The 13,970-nt window shown below is 42.9% G+C and overlaps 1 protein-coding gene across 1 annotated transcript in view; it reads right to left on the bottom strand.

The window, feature by feature from the left end:
• Positions 1–693: 693 nt before the first annotated feature.
• The window catches only part of LOC308608348 (glycine receptor subunit alpha-4-like), a gene marked incomplete at its 3' end in the record, with an annotated part of 28,614 nt that continues 15,337 nt past the window's right edge, over positions 694–13,970 (bottom strand). Inside the window, 2 exon segments of the mRNA XM_081221311.1 lie at positions 694–984; positions 6,465–6,614. Coding sequence (XP_081077437.1) covers positions 694–984; positions 6,465–6,614 — 441 coding nt within the window.

Raw genomic sequence — 13,970 nt, 5'->3', positions numbered from 1 at the left:
AGATCTGGAAGGGTGATCTCTCTGAGAATCCAAGATTTCTGACCTCATTCTGACAGTGTTGAGCTACCAAGGAAACTTGAAGACCTCTCTGTTGGGTCATATAGCAATGCCCTACCCCAGTGCAGCTGATGACTGTTCTAACCTTGCTGAGAGATGGGGAATCTATCCCCTTGCCTTCCTCCCACAGTCAAGAAAACCTGACTAGGTCACACAGGGCAGCACTTGTGGATGGGAAAGACTCCCTATTTGAGCCTGTGGTAGAAGGTACAGAGGGCACAGTAAAGGTCAGGCTCTGGGTGGGAGGTGGCAGGGCAAAGATTGGTGCAGATTAAGATGACAAATGCCAGAATCTAGTAGCAATGGTCTGAATAGTCTCCACCAGAGACCTGAAAAACATAGAAGCTCCAGTCAGGGAAGAAGGTCATCCTGGCCCCAAGAACATGGCCAAACCTTACTCTCATGAGAAATGGGATAGTATGGAGAAAATCTGAATTAGGGTAGGTAAGCCATCTTTCTAAGTAAAGCCACCATTGGCACCCTGCATTGTAGACCCACATAGCTTTGGGATTGGCTGTTGAAGTTCTGAGTGGGAGATCAGGAAGGAACTGTTCAAGCCCTTGATGGAATCTAATGCATGGGGAAGCCCACCCAGGAGGAAGCAGGAAGCCAACAGCTGGACTCTTTAGCTCCTATTCACAGTGCCTGGTGGATATCTTCTGACCGTAGCACTTTATAGACAACCCAGTAGAAGATGTTGAAGATGAGGAAAGTGAAAGGGAAGACAGCCCGGGAGATGGTGTCAATCCTCTTGGCCTGGTCCACGTAGAGTTTCCGCATGTTTTCTCCTTCCCTTAGAAGAGGGGCTGGAGGTTGGGGGCTATAAATGCCAGAACCTTCCATTGGACCTCCATCCCTTGCCTGCAGGCAGTGGCCCAGGCCATAGCCACGGAAATAAAGGCGACTTTCTCGGGTGATATCTTCCTCCTGGAATTACATGGAAGAAAAGGCAGAATTTGAGGTTACAGCTCTAAGGCAGAGGAATAGAGACCAGGCCACACAAATATCTCAGGTGGTGCTATGCAGACAGGGTGGCTGGGTACACAGGCCCACTGCATGTTTTTTTATGGCCACAAAACTACTCATGAGATAGATGTAGGTTAAGCAGCTATACGTGGTATGGATGGTATATGTTATGATTCCATTTGCAGATAAGCCCCGAGCGGCCTTTTTAAAATGCATAACATCATTTAGAGCCATCTAAAACCCAGTGAAGTGCCACCTCACCACGAGAGGGACATCTCAATGTCAAGTTATCTCTGACTGGTAATAAACAGAATAAACAGAACAATGAAACCTTTAGAAAGCACAGCTGAGATATTTAGACTTGGGAACTTGACTTTAATGACTTCCAAAAGCTGCAAAATTAATTCTGCTTGTACATAGTATCTTAAAAAAATGTTTATCTTGACTTAAAGCTGAAAATTCCAAAAGTTTCAGATAACCTAGTGGGCTATCTGAATTATTGTAAAGCTGATCATGCTCTTGCAGATACGTGTGCTTCTAGGGTAACATTTATTACCCAATACACATTCCATTCATGTACAATATATGCATTCTGATGAACACATTAACACTGAAGAGGTAAATTTTTATATAAGCATTAAGCAATGTAGCAGACTACACAAAGTTTGTCTAATAAATGACCTCTGACAATCTTAAGTAGCTATAACACAGCTGAGAGCCAGAAGGTAAGGCCACAAAGATAGATAGAGATCTAGAGAGAGATGGAGAGGGAGAAGGAGGGAAAAGGAGAGAGAGAGAGAGTGAGAGAAAGAGAGAGAGAGAGAGAGAGAGAGAGAGAGAGAGAGAGAGAGAGAGAGAACCAAAGCCCCTGAGTGATCAACAGAGAGAACTTTACTCATATAAGAGCCTTTCAGGGCCCCACTCAGAGCCTATTTACTCTTGGTTTCTATATAACCCAAACCTGCCCAATGTTGGCTACTTCTAAAGGACATACCGCCATCAGAAGTGGTGGTTCACAGCCTGGAAATGAGACAGAGGACAGGTAAGTATATACCAAAACCTAGAAATACTTCATTCAAAGATGGTTATAATTTTGTAAAGTACTGATGTTTACAGGAGTAAAAGCTTCAGCTATGTAAGAAATAACCTGAAGTGAAATGTCCCCTTGTGGGATGGTGCCAACTATCTTCTCAGTGTGTCCAGGGCTGAGGGCTTCCTGAGACTAGGGGCTTTCAGTACTAAAACAGAATAAGGCACATGTATGTTGAATGGATGTGACAGATATACATAAAATGTAGATAAAAGTAGATTTTACACATGCTATGCAGTTAGAAGGACATCATAGGGTGTTTATAATGAGATCTCTGTAACTATAGTAACCCACTGAAAAGTGGTTTAATCGATGAGATGTTGGTGTGGTGGGTCCCAGTGAGCCTTGATTATGACAGCACTAGAAGGCCTAGCCTGTCACTGGGCATCAGAGGCAGACAAGCTTAGGTCAGAGATTTATCAACAGATCCCACCTCTTTCTGTGCTTCCTGTGGGCTCATAGTACAGACGTGGGAAAGGGCATCGGTCTTGCTCACCGCTGTGTCCCCAGTGCCTAGCACAGAGCTGGCATCCAATAGGCACCCAGTAGACATTAGTTGAATGAATGAATGGACTGATGAACCACATGCCTCAGAGTACAGGACAGGGAATGGCTTTGTTCTCATGAAGCCAGCCTCCTCTCAGGATCTCAGACTGAAGAGTCTACTCAGAAGAGAATCTTTTAGCTACAGAGTACTTGGCAGAAAAAGCAATTACTCCTTGCCCCACCACTGCACAGGGTGTGATGCCCTTCAGCCTTTAGAAAGAGTGGCACTTTGGCATAGGGAAGGGTCTCTCTAAGTTTGCCCACCAGAGAGCCTTGCTATTCAATCCTCGATTTTGCCAGTCTCTGTGGAGAGAGTTGTACACATGTCGGCCAGAGGCAATTCACTCCTGTGGTGGTGCTTTGACCCTGAGTTGTTGTGGTGAGGCAGCCTCAGTTCTCTCCTCAAAATTCTTTACATAACCTGTCACCACAGGCCTTGGCTCACCTCATCTGTGTTCTGTAATTCATTTTCACACTGTTTCTACCAGAGAGGTTGTGCTAGACCCATTTTATAGATGAAGAACCAGAGGCAAACAAAATATCTCCCACATAAGTGAAAAATGAGGGGGTAAATAAAATGATTTTTCCTTTTGCTTTCCAGTTCAGAGTCCCTCAGACTCCCTGTTCCCTGCTGCTCATACTGATCCTCTCAGCTCTCCAGCCAGAGGATACAATCATGGAATATATTTGTTTGCAAAAATCTCTGAAAGAGAAAGTTGAATCCAACTGCTCTTTCTGTTTCTATAGATCTAATTATTTCCCCTTTTTCTCCAATCACAGTAAATCTAAAGGGAATTATTGGGAAATATTCCAAGGCTGGAAAAAGCTATTTCACACAGGAGAGAAAATATGGCCAATAGAATGTCACCCTTGGCTCTTTTTAATTTTTACACGTTGCACCACTTGTAGTTGGGGGAGCAAACATGAGTGGCCTAAAATTCAAGGGCGGGGATCCTGGATTTGGGTATTACCTATTTAGGCCAAATTCTGAGGTGTGTGTGTGTGTGTGTGTGTGTCTGTTTGGGAGGGACAATGGAGGCTTAAACTCCACTTTGTGGCTTCCATGGCTGTTGAAATAGAACATTTCTGTGGCAGATATCTATAGGGGAGGAGGACTGGGGAGCTAGAGAGGAAAGATATTCCAAAACCAAGCTGGGGTGGGAATGCACGGTGTGGGAGATGAGGTGTGGAGATGGGAAGGAGGGATAGATATTGAGTGATATATATTGAAGTGAGAGAGGAAATTGGAGAATGGGGGAGGGCCCTGGGGGATGGAAAGAGGCAAGCAGGGTTCTGGGATCAAGCGCCTGAGAGGATTTGGCAGTATTTTGAAATTTCTTCCATTTCTCAAGTTATTCTGTTGATAATGGTAAGGCTTTTTCTCTCTCCATCTTGAAAGAGAGCCCTTGCCAATCAGCCTGCAAAGGTTGGTGGAGTAGATTCTGTGGCTGCTGTGTCCAGAACCTGGTGCCAGAGCCTGTTGAGATTATAAAAAAGGAGAGACAGACTCTTCCCTGTGGGGTTTCTAGGCTAGCTGGGAAGACAAAATGGAATTGTCTGGGGGAAAAAATTGAGCTATTGGGTTGCCCAAAAACCCGAACGAACTTTTTGGCCAAGCCAATATTTTTTTTTTAGACCGTGACATGGAAGGAGATCACCATGCTGTGGAGATGGGTAGTTGAGGAGAGATTTGAGAAGAAGAGAATGAAGTCTGGAGCTGGGTGAATAGCTGGCTGGCTTCTAGAATACTCCTAACTTGCTCTTGACTAAGGGATCCCTGAAAATCATATGGATTCTCTCTCTCCCTTAAGAGGGCTCCTCTCAAGACTAAAAACTGCTCCTCTAGCTGGAACAGCAGGGCCCAGAGAGAGGTTCTAGAAATGGATTAACCCTGCATCAACTTTTTCAGCCTGCTCAGTGACCTCTAGGATTCTGCTACATTTCTTCTGGGATGACAGTGGCTTTAGGAATCTCAAAAAGGGACAGGACTAATGGCACAAGTTTTGGTTTTCAGGTTTTATTTATATTAATCATAAGCCCAGTCCACTTTGAGGCAGGATCCAGGTGCCTAAGCAGGGCCCAGGCTGATGTTATAACTTTGCAGTTATTGAGCACTGGTTATGACAGACTTCATTATGAGATCAGGATCACCCTGTACATGACCAGGAGGGGATAGGCCGTGGGTGGTTGGAGGTTGGAGAGGTGCAGGGAAGGGGGCGGGACTAGTGTCAACCTGGAGTAGCTCTACAGTAACTGCAGCAGTCTTCTGTTGCTGGGACACACACACAGGCAATCTATCTGGCAAAAGGACTCTGGGACTGGTTGGCAGCCTGCTCTTCTTTCCCAAGGTAGGCATTGAGAAGGCATTAAGATCAAAACCCCTATAAAGGTAAGATTTTGGTACCTGCAGGCAGGCTTGACACAGCTAAAAAGGAGGTGGGGACAGTTAGCTTAGAAAAGGGTGCATCTACTTTTCTTGCCCTTCTGCCAAGTCCATATATTTTTTCTAAGTCTCAGCATCGGCTACGAAGGCTTTTTTTAGGTCTCTTGAAGAATCAGTCCTACTCAAGGAGATGTAGTTATGGATCAATCCACTAGAGGGCGGGTTTCCCAGGACACAACTCAAGGACTGAAGCCAGGCAAGAATTGATAAATTCCGACAAACCACTAGATGAGGCAGGAGCCCTGCCCTCAGCAGAAAGGGACCTTAGCAAGGAACATGAAATCCCGGAGGATAATTTTAGTGCAGACATATGGTAAGGGTACTCCAGGAGCAGCTGAAGTGGCAGGTGGGGTGTTAAGAAGAGAGAAGAACCTTAGGGCTAGAGTGGCCCCGACAGGCTAGAGCCAGTGGGCTTAGATAGAGCATTGTTTCTTCTCCCGCAAGAGGTCATATGTGCCTGCCGCTTGGCTTAGGAGCCTCCAGATAAGGCAGAAAACAAGGAGTCAGAGCTCAAGACAGGCCAGAGCTCTGTGTGTCTGATGATTAAGTGAGATGATTAAGTGACCAGTATGTAGCTCAGCAAAGGCTTTTAGCTTTGCTCATAACTGGGCACTGGCTTCTGTGAGAGTGGCCCAGGCACCTCTGTTGTCATGGCAACGTACCTAGCACCTATGGTCTGGGTAATGGTGGGGAGGAAGAACTGTCTCTGTTGTCATGATGACAAGATCCCTACTCTATTTCCCCAGGTGATCACTCTACTGTAGAAGAAATGGGGTTAACAAACAAGAGCGAGGGAGAACAACAGCTCATGCCCAACAACTCTGATGTGCCCAGTGAAGATCAAGGTGAAGAAATCCAACAGCCAGAAGAGGCAAGTGGTGGTTTTTCAATTCCAGTTTAGTTATGGGGACCCTTTTACAATGCTCCCCTAGAAAGGCAACAATGCCTGATCTGAATTCTTAACCACCAAACAGTACATGACAACTTGGGGCACCTTCCTCCTGGGTGGGAGGAGAATCAGGAGCAACCACTACTTATTCTCAAAGCAATCTCATGTTAACTAACTTGACAAGGTTCTAATATTGGCTCACATTTTTTCAGTGCTTACTATGCCCATGCTCTTAATCAGTCTGCTAGACTGCCCTACAGGAATTAATGTCCCATTGGACAGAAAAAGAAATGGAATCAAAGAGTTTGTTAAAGTACTTAGCTTATTTGTGACCAACTTGGGACTAGAATCCAGGATCCTGATTGCCTGTCTAGTCCTTGCAGCCTAGGTCGAGTCTTGGTTTGTGGGAGGAGTAGTAGGGAGGAAGAAGTCCAAAGGAGAAAGGAAGTGGGCCCCTCCCTAGTTATACTCACCATGCGTTGGAGCCTCTGCCTTCTTCGAAGTCGCATGAATTCCTTATGCTGACGGGAGACAAAATTGACAGCAGCGTACTCCAGCAGGGCAGCGAACACGAAGAGGAGGCACACAGACATCCATATGTCGATTGCCTTCACGTAGGACACCTGCAACATCCGCCAATGGAGCAGTCAGCTTTCCAGGAGTCCTTCCATGGTCTATCCAGTGAATTGCCAACCCATATCAACTGCCTGCTGTTCTTCAGTTTTATCCTGAATTTCTTCTGGTTTTTAAAGAAGATTCCCATGATATATCCCATTGTCTGAAGGCCCATGTCAAAGAGATCGGGCTACCCATCATCCTTCACCTCTCTGCCTTCTCCACCCTCCACTTCCATCTGCCTTTCCTACCTATACTTCTTTTCCTTTCTTTCTTTCTTCTTTGCATACTTCTGCTTCTACTTATTATTCTTTTCATTCTTGTCTTCTGATTCTTTTCTTTCAATAAAAAGCAATGAACATGAATGCTGTTTTTGTTTGCCTTCTGTTCTCTCCTAGGGTCATCACAGCTGTGGTGGTAATTGGGTGGGGTGTGTTATTCCCATGTGAGACACATGAGGACATTGGAGGCCTAGAGGAGAAAAGTCTTAGCCAAGATTACCCAGTGAGAAGATAGCAGTAGGGCTTGGGGATCCTGGGCTTTCAATTCAGTGGTGCTGCCCTTTACCTAGGCTGTAGTCTCAATATCAGACTAGGAGGTCCTTTCTTTCCTTCCTCCAACCCTATTCTTCTTTGACCTTGTGATTTTTTCCTGCTGTTCTTTGTGAGAGACCCTGGTGGGGATTTGAACTGAGTGGTGAGTGAGGACCTCATGTCCTACAATGGAGAGCAAAACAGGGCAGGGATCCCAATGGAGTGTACAATCCACGCCCTGCTATGGATGCTTCTCTCATTTCAAGGCACTGCTGCCTTCCGCCTATCCATTCCTTAGTGCTCTCCTCTACTACCTGCCTTGGTAGCCTTTAAGTACAGTCAGCCCTCTGTATTCATGGGTTCTGTGTCTGAGGATACGAAGGGCCAGATGTAAGGGACTTGAGCATCTGCTGATTTTGGTATCTGCAGGGGGTCCTGGAAGCAATCCCCTACTGGTACTGAGGGATGACTGTACTTTTCTCTCCCATTTCTCTTGTGAAGAGAGAATGCTCACTTCTCCTGAAGCAGGGTTGTGGCTGGGTGGGACCAGAAGAGAGGCCAGAGCTCAGGTTTATGAAGTCCTTTCACTTCCTCAATCAGATCACCTCCCTACATTGTTTTGAGCAGCTGAGCTCACCTTATGGGGCTCCACAGCAGGAGTAGGATTAATGACAGGCAGCTTTTTTCATCAGCCTCTGCTATGTTGGACAGTGAGCTTGCTGCAGACTCCAGGTAAGGAGCAGGTCTCACTAGAGAAATCTTCCACCTCAGTGCTTCTTAACTAGGGCTGACTCCCCCACCCCCACCCCACCAGGGGCCTTTCAAAATGTTTGGAGACATTTTTGGTTGCACAATTTTGGGGTGGTGCTGGCAACTGGCATCTAGTGGGTAGAGGCCAGGGAAGCTGCTAAATATCCTACAGTGCACAGGACACCCCCCCAACCCACACATCAAAGAAAAATTATCTCACCCAAAATGATGATAGTGCTAAGATTGAGAAACCCTAGGAAGACACTGGAACTCACCAAAAATGATACCCCACATCCAAAGACAAAGGAGAAGCCACAGTGAGAGGGTAGGAGGGGCACAATCACAGTAAAATCAAATCCCATAACTGGTGGGTGGGTGACTCATAGACTGGAGAACACTTATACCACAGAAGTCCACCCACTGGAGTGAAGGTTCTGAGCCCCACGTCCAGCTTCCCAACCTGGGAGTCTGGCAACGGGAGGAGGAATTCCTAGAGAATCAGACTTTGAAGCCTAGTGGGAATTGATTGCAGGACTTTTATGGGACTGGGGGAAACAGAGACTCCACTCTTGGAGGGCACAGACAAAGTAATGTGTGCACTGGGACCCAGGGGAAGGAGCAGTGACCCCAGGGGAGACTGAACCAGACCTACCTGCTAGTGTTGGAGGGTTTCCTGCAGAGGCGTGGGAGGGGGCTTTGCCTCACTGTGGGGACAAGGACACTGGCAGCAGAGGTTCTGGGGAGTACTACTTGGCGTGAGCCCTCCCAGAGTCTGTCATTAGCCCCACCAAAGAGCCCAGGTAGGCTCCAGTGTTGGGTGGCCTCAGGCAAAACAACCAACAGGGAGGGAACCCAGCCCCACCCATCAACAGTCAAGCAGATTAAAGTTTTATTGAGCTCTGCTCACCAGAGCAACAGTCAGCTCTACCCACCACCAGTCCCTCCCATCAGGAAACTTACACAAGCCTCTTAGACAATCTCATCCACCAGAGGGCAGAAAGCAGAAGCAAGAACTACAATCCTGCAGCCTGTGGAACAAAAACCACATTCACAGAAAGATAGACAAGATGAAAAGGCAGAGGGCTATGTACCAGATGAAGGAACAAGATAAAACTCCAGAAAAACAACTAAATGAAGTGGAGATAGGAAACTTTCCAGAAAAAGAATTCAGAATAATGATAGTGAAGATGATCCAGGACCTCGGAAAAAGAATGGAGGCAAAGATCGAGAAGATGCAAGAAATGTTTAACAGAGACTTAGAAGAATTAAAGAACAAACAGAGATGAACAATACAATAACTGAAATGAAAACTACACTAGAAGGAATCAATGGCAGAATAACTGAGGCAGAAGATCGGATAAGTGACCTGGAAGACAGAATGGTGGAATTCACTGCTGCAGAACAGAATAAAGAAAAAAGAACGAAAAGAAATGAAGACAGCCTAAGAGACCTCTGGCACAACATTAAACTCAACAACATTCGCATTATAAGGGTCCCAGAAGGAGAAGAGAGAGAGAAAGGGCCAGAGAAAATATTTGAAGAGATTATAGTCGAAAACTTCCCTAACATGGGAAAGAAAATAGCCAGGAAACGCGACCAGTCCCATACAGGATAAACCCAAGGAGAAACATGCCAAAACACACAGTAATTAAATTGGCAAAAATTAAAGGCAAAGAAAAATTATTGAAAGCAGCAAGGGAAAAATGACAAATAACATACAAGGGAACTCCCATAAGGTTAACAGATGATTTCTCAGCAGAAATTCTACAAGCCAGAAGGGAGTGGCATGATATACTTAAAGTGATGAAAGGGAGGACCTTACAACCAAGATTACTCTACCCAGCAAGGATCTCATTCAGATTCGATGGAGAAATCAAAAGCTTTACAGACAAGCAAAAGCTAAGAGAATTCAGCACCACCAAACCAGCTCTACAGCAAATGCTAAAGGAACTTCTCTAAGTGGGAAGCACAAGAGAAGAAAATGATCTACAAAAACAAATCCAAAACAATTAAGAAAATGGTCATAGGAACATACATATCGATAATTACCTTAAACGTGAATGGAATAAATGCTCCAACCAAAAGACACAGGTTTGCTGAATGGATACAAAAACAAGACCCATATATATGCTGTCTACAAGAGACCCACTTCAGACCTAGGGACACATACAGACTAAAAGTGAGGGGATGGAAAAAGATATTCCATGCAAATGGAAATCGAAAGAAAGCTGGAGTAGCTATACTCATATCAGATAAAAGAGACTTTAAAATAAAGAATGTTACAAGAGACAAGGAAGGACACTACATAACGATCAAGGGATCAATCCAAGAAGATACAACAATTACAAATATATATGCACACAACATAGGAGCACCTCAGTACATAAGGCAACTGCTAACAGCTATAAAAGAGGAAATTGACAGTAACACAATCATAGTGGGGGACTTTAACACCTCACTTACACCAATGGACAGATCATCCAAAATGAAAATTGATAAGGAAACACAGGCTTTAAATGACACAATAGACCAGATAGATTTAATTGATATTTATAGGACATTCCATCCAAAAACAGCAGATTACACTTTCTACTCAAGTGCGCACAGAACATTCTCCAGGATAGATCACATCTTGGGTCACAAATCAAGCCTCAGTAAATTTAAGAAAATTGAAATCATATGAAGCATCATTTCTGACCACAATGCTGTTAGATTAGAAATGAATTACAGGGAAAAAAATGTAAAAAACACAAACACATGGAGGCTAAACAATACGTTACTAAACAACCAAGACATCACTGAAGAAATCAAAGAGGAAATCAAAAAATACCTAGAGACAAATGACAATGAAAACACAACAATCCAAAACCTATGGGATGCAGCAAAAGCAGTTCTAACAGGGAAGTTTATAGCTATACAAGCCTACCTCAAGAAACAAGAAAAAGCTCAAGTAAACAATTTAACCTTACACCTAAAGGAACTAGAGAAAGAAGAACAAACAAAACCCAAACTTAGCAGAAGGAAAGAAATCATAAAGATCAGAACAGAAATAAATGAAATAGAAACAAAGAAAACAATAGCAAAGATCAATAAAACTAAAACCTGGTTCTTTGAGAAGATAAACAAAATGATTAACCATTAGCCAGACTCATCCAGAAAAAGAGGGAGAGGGCTCAAATCAATAAAATTAGGAATGAAAAAGAAGTTACAATAGACACCGCAGAAATACAAAGCATCCTAAGAGACTACTACAAGCAACTCTATGCCAATAAAATGGACAGCCTGGAAGAAATGGACAAATTCTTAGAAAGGTATAACCTTCAAAGACTGAACCAGTAAGAAACAGAAAATATGAACAGACCAATCACAAGTAATGAAATTTAAAGTGTGATTAAAAATCTTCCAACAAACAAAAGTACAGGACCAGATGGCTTCACAGGTGAATTCTATCAAACATTTAGAGAAGAGCTAACACCCATCCTTCTCAAACTCTTCCAAAAAATTGCAGAGGAAGGAACACTCCCAAACTCATTCTATGAGGCCACCATCACCCTGATACCAAAACCACACAAAGATACTACAGAAAAAGAAAATTACAGACCAATATGACTGATGAATATAGATGCAAAAATCCTCAACAAAATACTAGCAAACAGAATCCAACAGCACATTAAAATGATCATACACCATGATCAAGTGGGATTTATCCCAGGGATGCAAGGATTCTTCAATATATGCAAATCAATGAATGTGATACACCATATTAACAAATTGAAGAATAAAAACCATATGATCATCTCAGTAGATGCAGAAAAAGCTTTTGACAAAATTCAACACCCATTTATGATAAAAACTCTCCAGAAAGTGGGCACAGAGGGAACCTACCTCAACATAATAAAGCCCATATATGACAAACCCACAGCCAACATCATTCTCAGTGGTGAAGAACTGAAAGCATTTCCTCTAAGATTAGGAATGAGACAAGGATGTCCACTCTCTCCACTTTTATTCAACACAGTTTTGGTAGTCCTAGCCACAGCAATCAGAGAAGAAAAAGAAATAAAAGGAATACAAATTGGAAAAGAAGGAGTAAAACTGTCACTGTTTACAGATGACATGATACTATACATAGAGAATCCTAAAGATGCCACCAGGAAACTACTAGAGCTAATCAATGAATTTGGTAAAGTTGCAGGATACAAAATTAATGCTCAGAAATCTCTGCATTCATACACACTAATGATGAAAAATCTGAAAGAGAAATTATGGAAAAACTCCCATTTACCACTGCAACAAAAAGAACAAAATACCTAGGAATAAACGTACCTAGGGAGAAAAAAGAGCTGTATGCAGAAAATTATAAGACACTGATGAAAGAAATTAAAGATGATACCAACAGATGGAGAGATATACCATGTTCTTGAATTGGAAGAATCAATATTGTGAAAATGACTATACTATCCAAAGCAATCTACAGATTCAATGCAATCCTTATGAAATTACCAATGGCAGTTTTGATGGAACAAGAACAAATCATCTTAAAATTTGTATGGAGACACAAAAGACCCCGAATAGCCAAAGCAGTCTTGAGGTAAAAAAACGGAGCTGGAGGAATCATACTCCCTGACTTCAGACTATACTACAAAGCTACAGTAATCAACACAATATGGTACAGGCACAAAACCAGAAACATAGATCAATGGAACAAGATAGAAAGCCCAGAGATAAACCCACGCACATATGGTCAACTAATCTATGACAAAAGAGGCAAAGATATACAATGGAGAAAAGACAGTCTCTTCAATAAGTGGTGCTGGGAAAACTGGACAGCTACATGTAATGAATGATATTAGAACACTCCCTAACACCATACACAAAAATAAACTCAAAATGGATTCAAGACCTAAATGTAAGACCAGACACTGTAAGACTCTTAGAGGAAAACATAGGAAGAACATTCTTTGACATAAATCACAGCAAGATCTTTTTTGATCCACCTCCTAGAGTAATGGAAATAAAAACAAAAATAAACAAATGGGACCTAATGAAACTTCAAAGCGTTTGCACAGCAAAGGAAACCATAAACAAGACCAAAAGACAACCCTCAGAATGGGAGAAAATATTTGCAAACAAATCAATGGACAAAAGATTAATCTCCAAAATATATAAACAACTCATGCAGCTCAATATTAAAAAAACAAATAACCCAATCCAAAAATGGGCAGAAGACCTAAATAGACATTTCTCCAAAGAAGACATACAGATGGCCAGGAAGCACATGAAAAGCTGCTGACCATCACTAATTATTAGAGAAATGCAAATCAAAACTACAGTGAGGTATCACCTCACACCAGTTAGAATGGGCATCATCAGAAAATCTACAAACAACAAATGCTGGAGAGGGTGTGGAGAAAAGGGAGCCCTCTTGCCCTGTTGCTGGGAATGTAAATTGATACAGCCGCTATGGAGAACAGTATGGAGGTTCCTTAAAAAACTAAAAATAGAATTACCATATGATCCAGCAATCGCACTACTGGGCATATACCCAGAGAATACCATAATTCAAAAAAGACACATGCACCCCAATGTTCACTGCAGCACTGTTTACAATAGCCAGGTCATGGAAGCAACCTAAATGCCCATCGACAGATGAATGGATAAAGAGGTTGTTGTACATATATACAATGGAATATTACTCAGCCATAAAAAGGAATGAAATTGAGTCATTTGTTGAGACATGGATGGACCTAGAGACTGTCATACAGAGTGAACTATGTCAGAAAGAGAAAAACAAATATCGTATATTAACGTGTGTATGTGGAACCTAGAAAAATGGTACAGATGAACTGGTTTGCAGGGCAGAAGTTGAGACACAGATGTAGAGAACAAACGTATGGACACCAAGGGGGGAAAACCGCGGTGGGGTGGGGATGGTGGCGTGCTGAATTGGGCGATTGGAATTGACATGTGTACGCTGATGTGTATAAAATTGATGACTAATAAGAACCTGCAGTATAAAAAACAAACAAACAAACAGAACAACTAATACTAAACTTTCTTTGGGTTATTTGTATGGAAATA

This window comes from Mesoplodon bidens (genome assembly GCF_964165515.1).
Source record: "Mesoplodon bidens genome assembly, chromosome: X".
Classification (NCBI taxonomy): domain Eukaryota; kingdom Metazoa; phylum Chordata; class Mammalia; order Artiodactyla; family Ziphiidae; genus Mesoplodon; species Mesoplodon bidens.
This window is presented reverse-complemented; position numbering and strand designations above follow the sequence as displayed.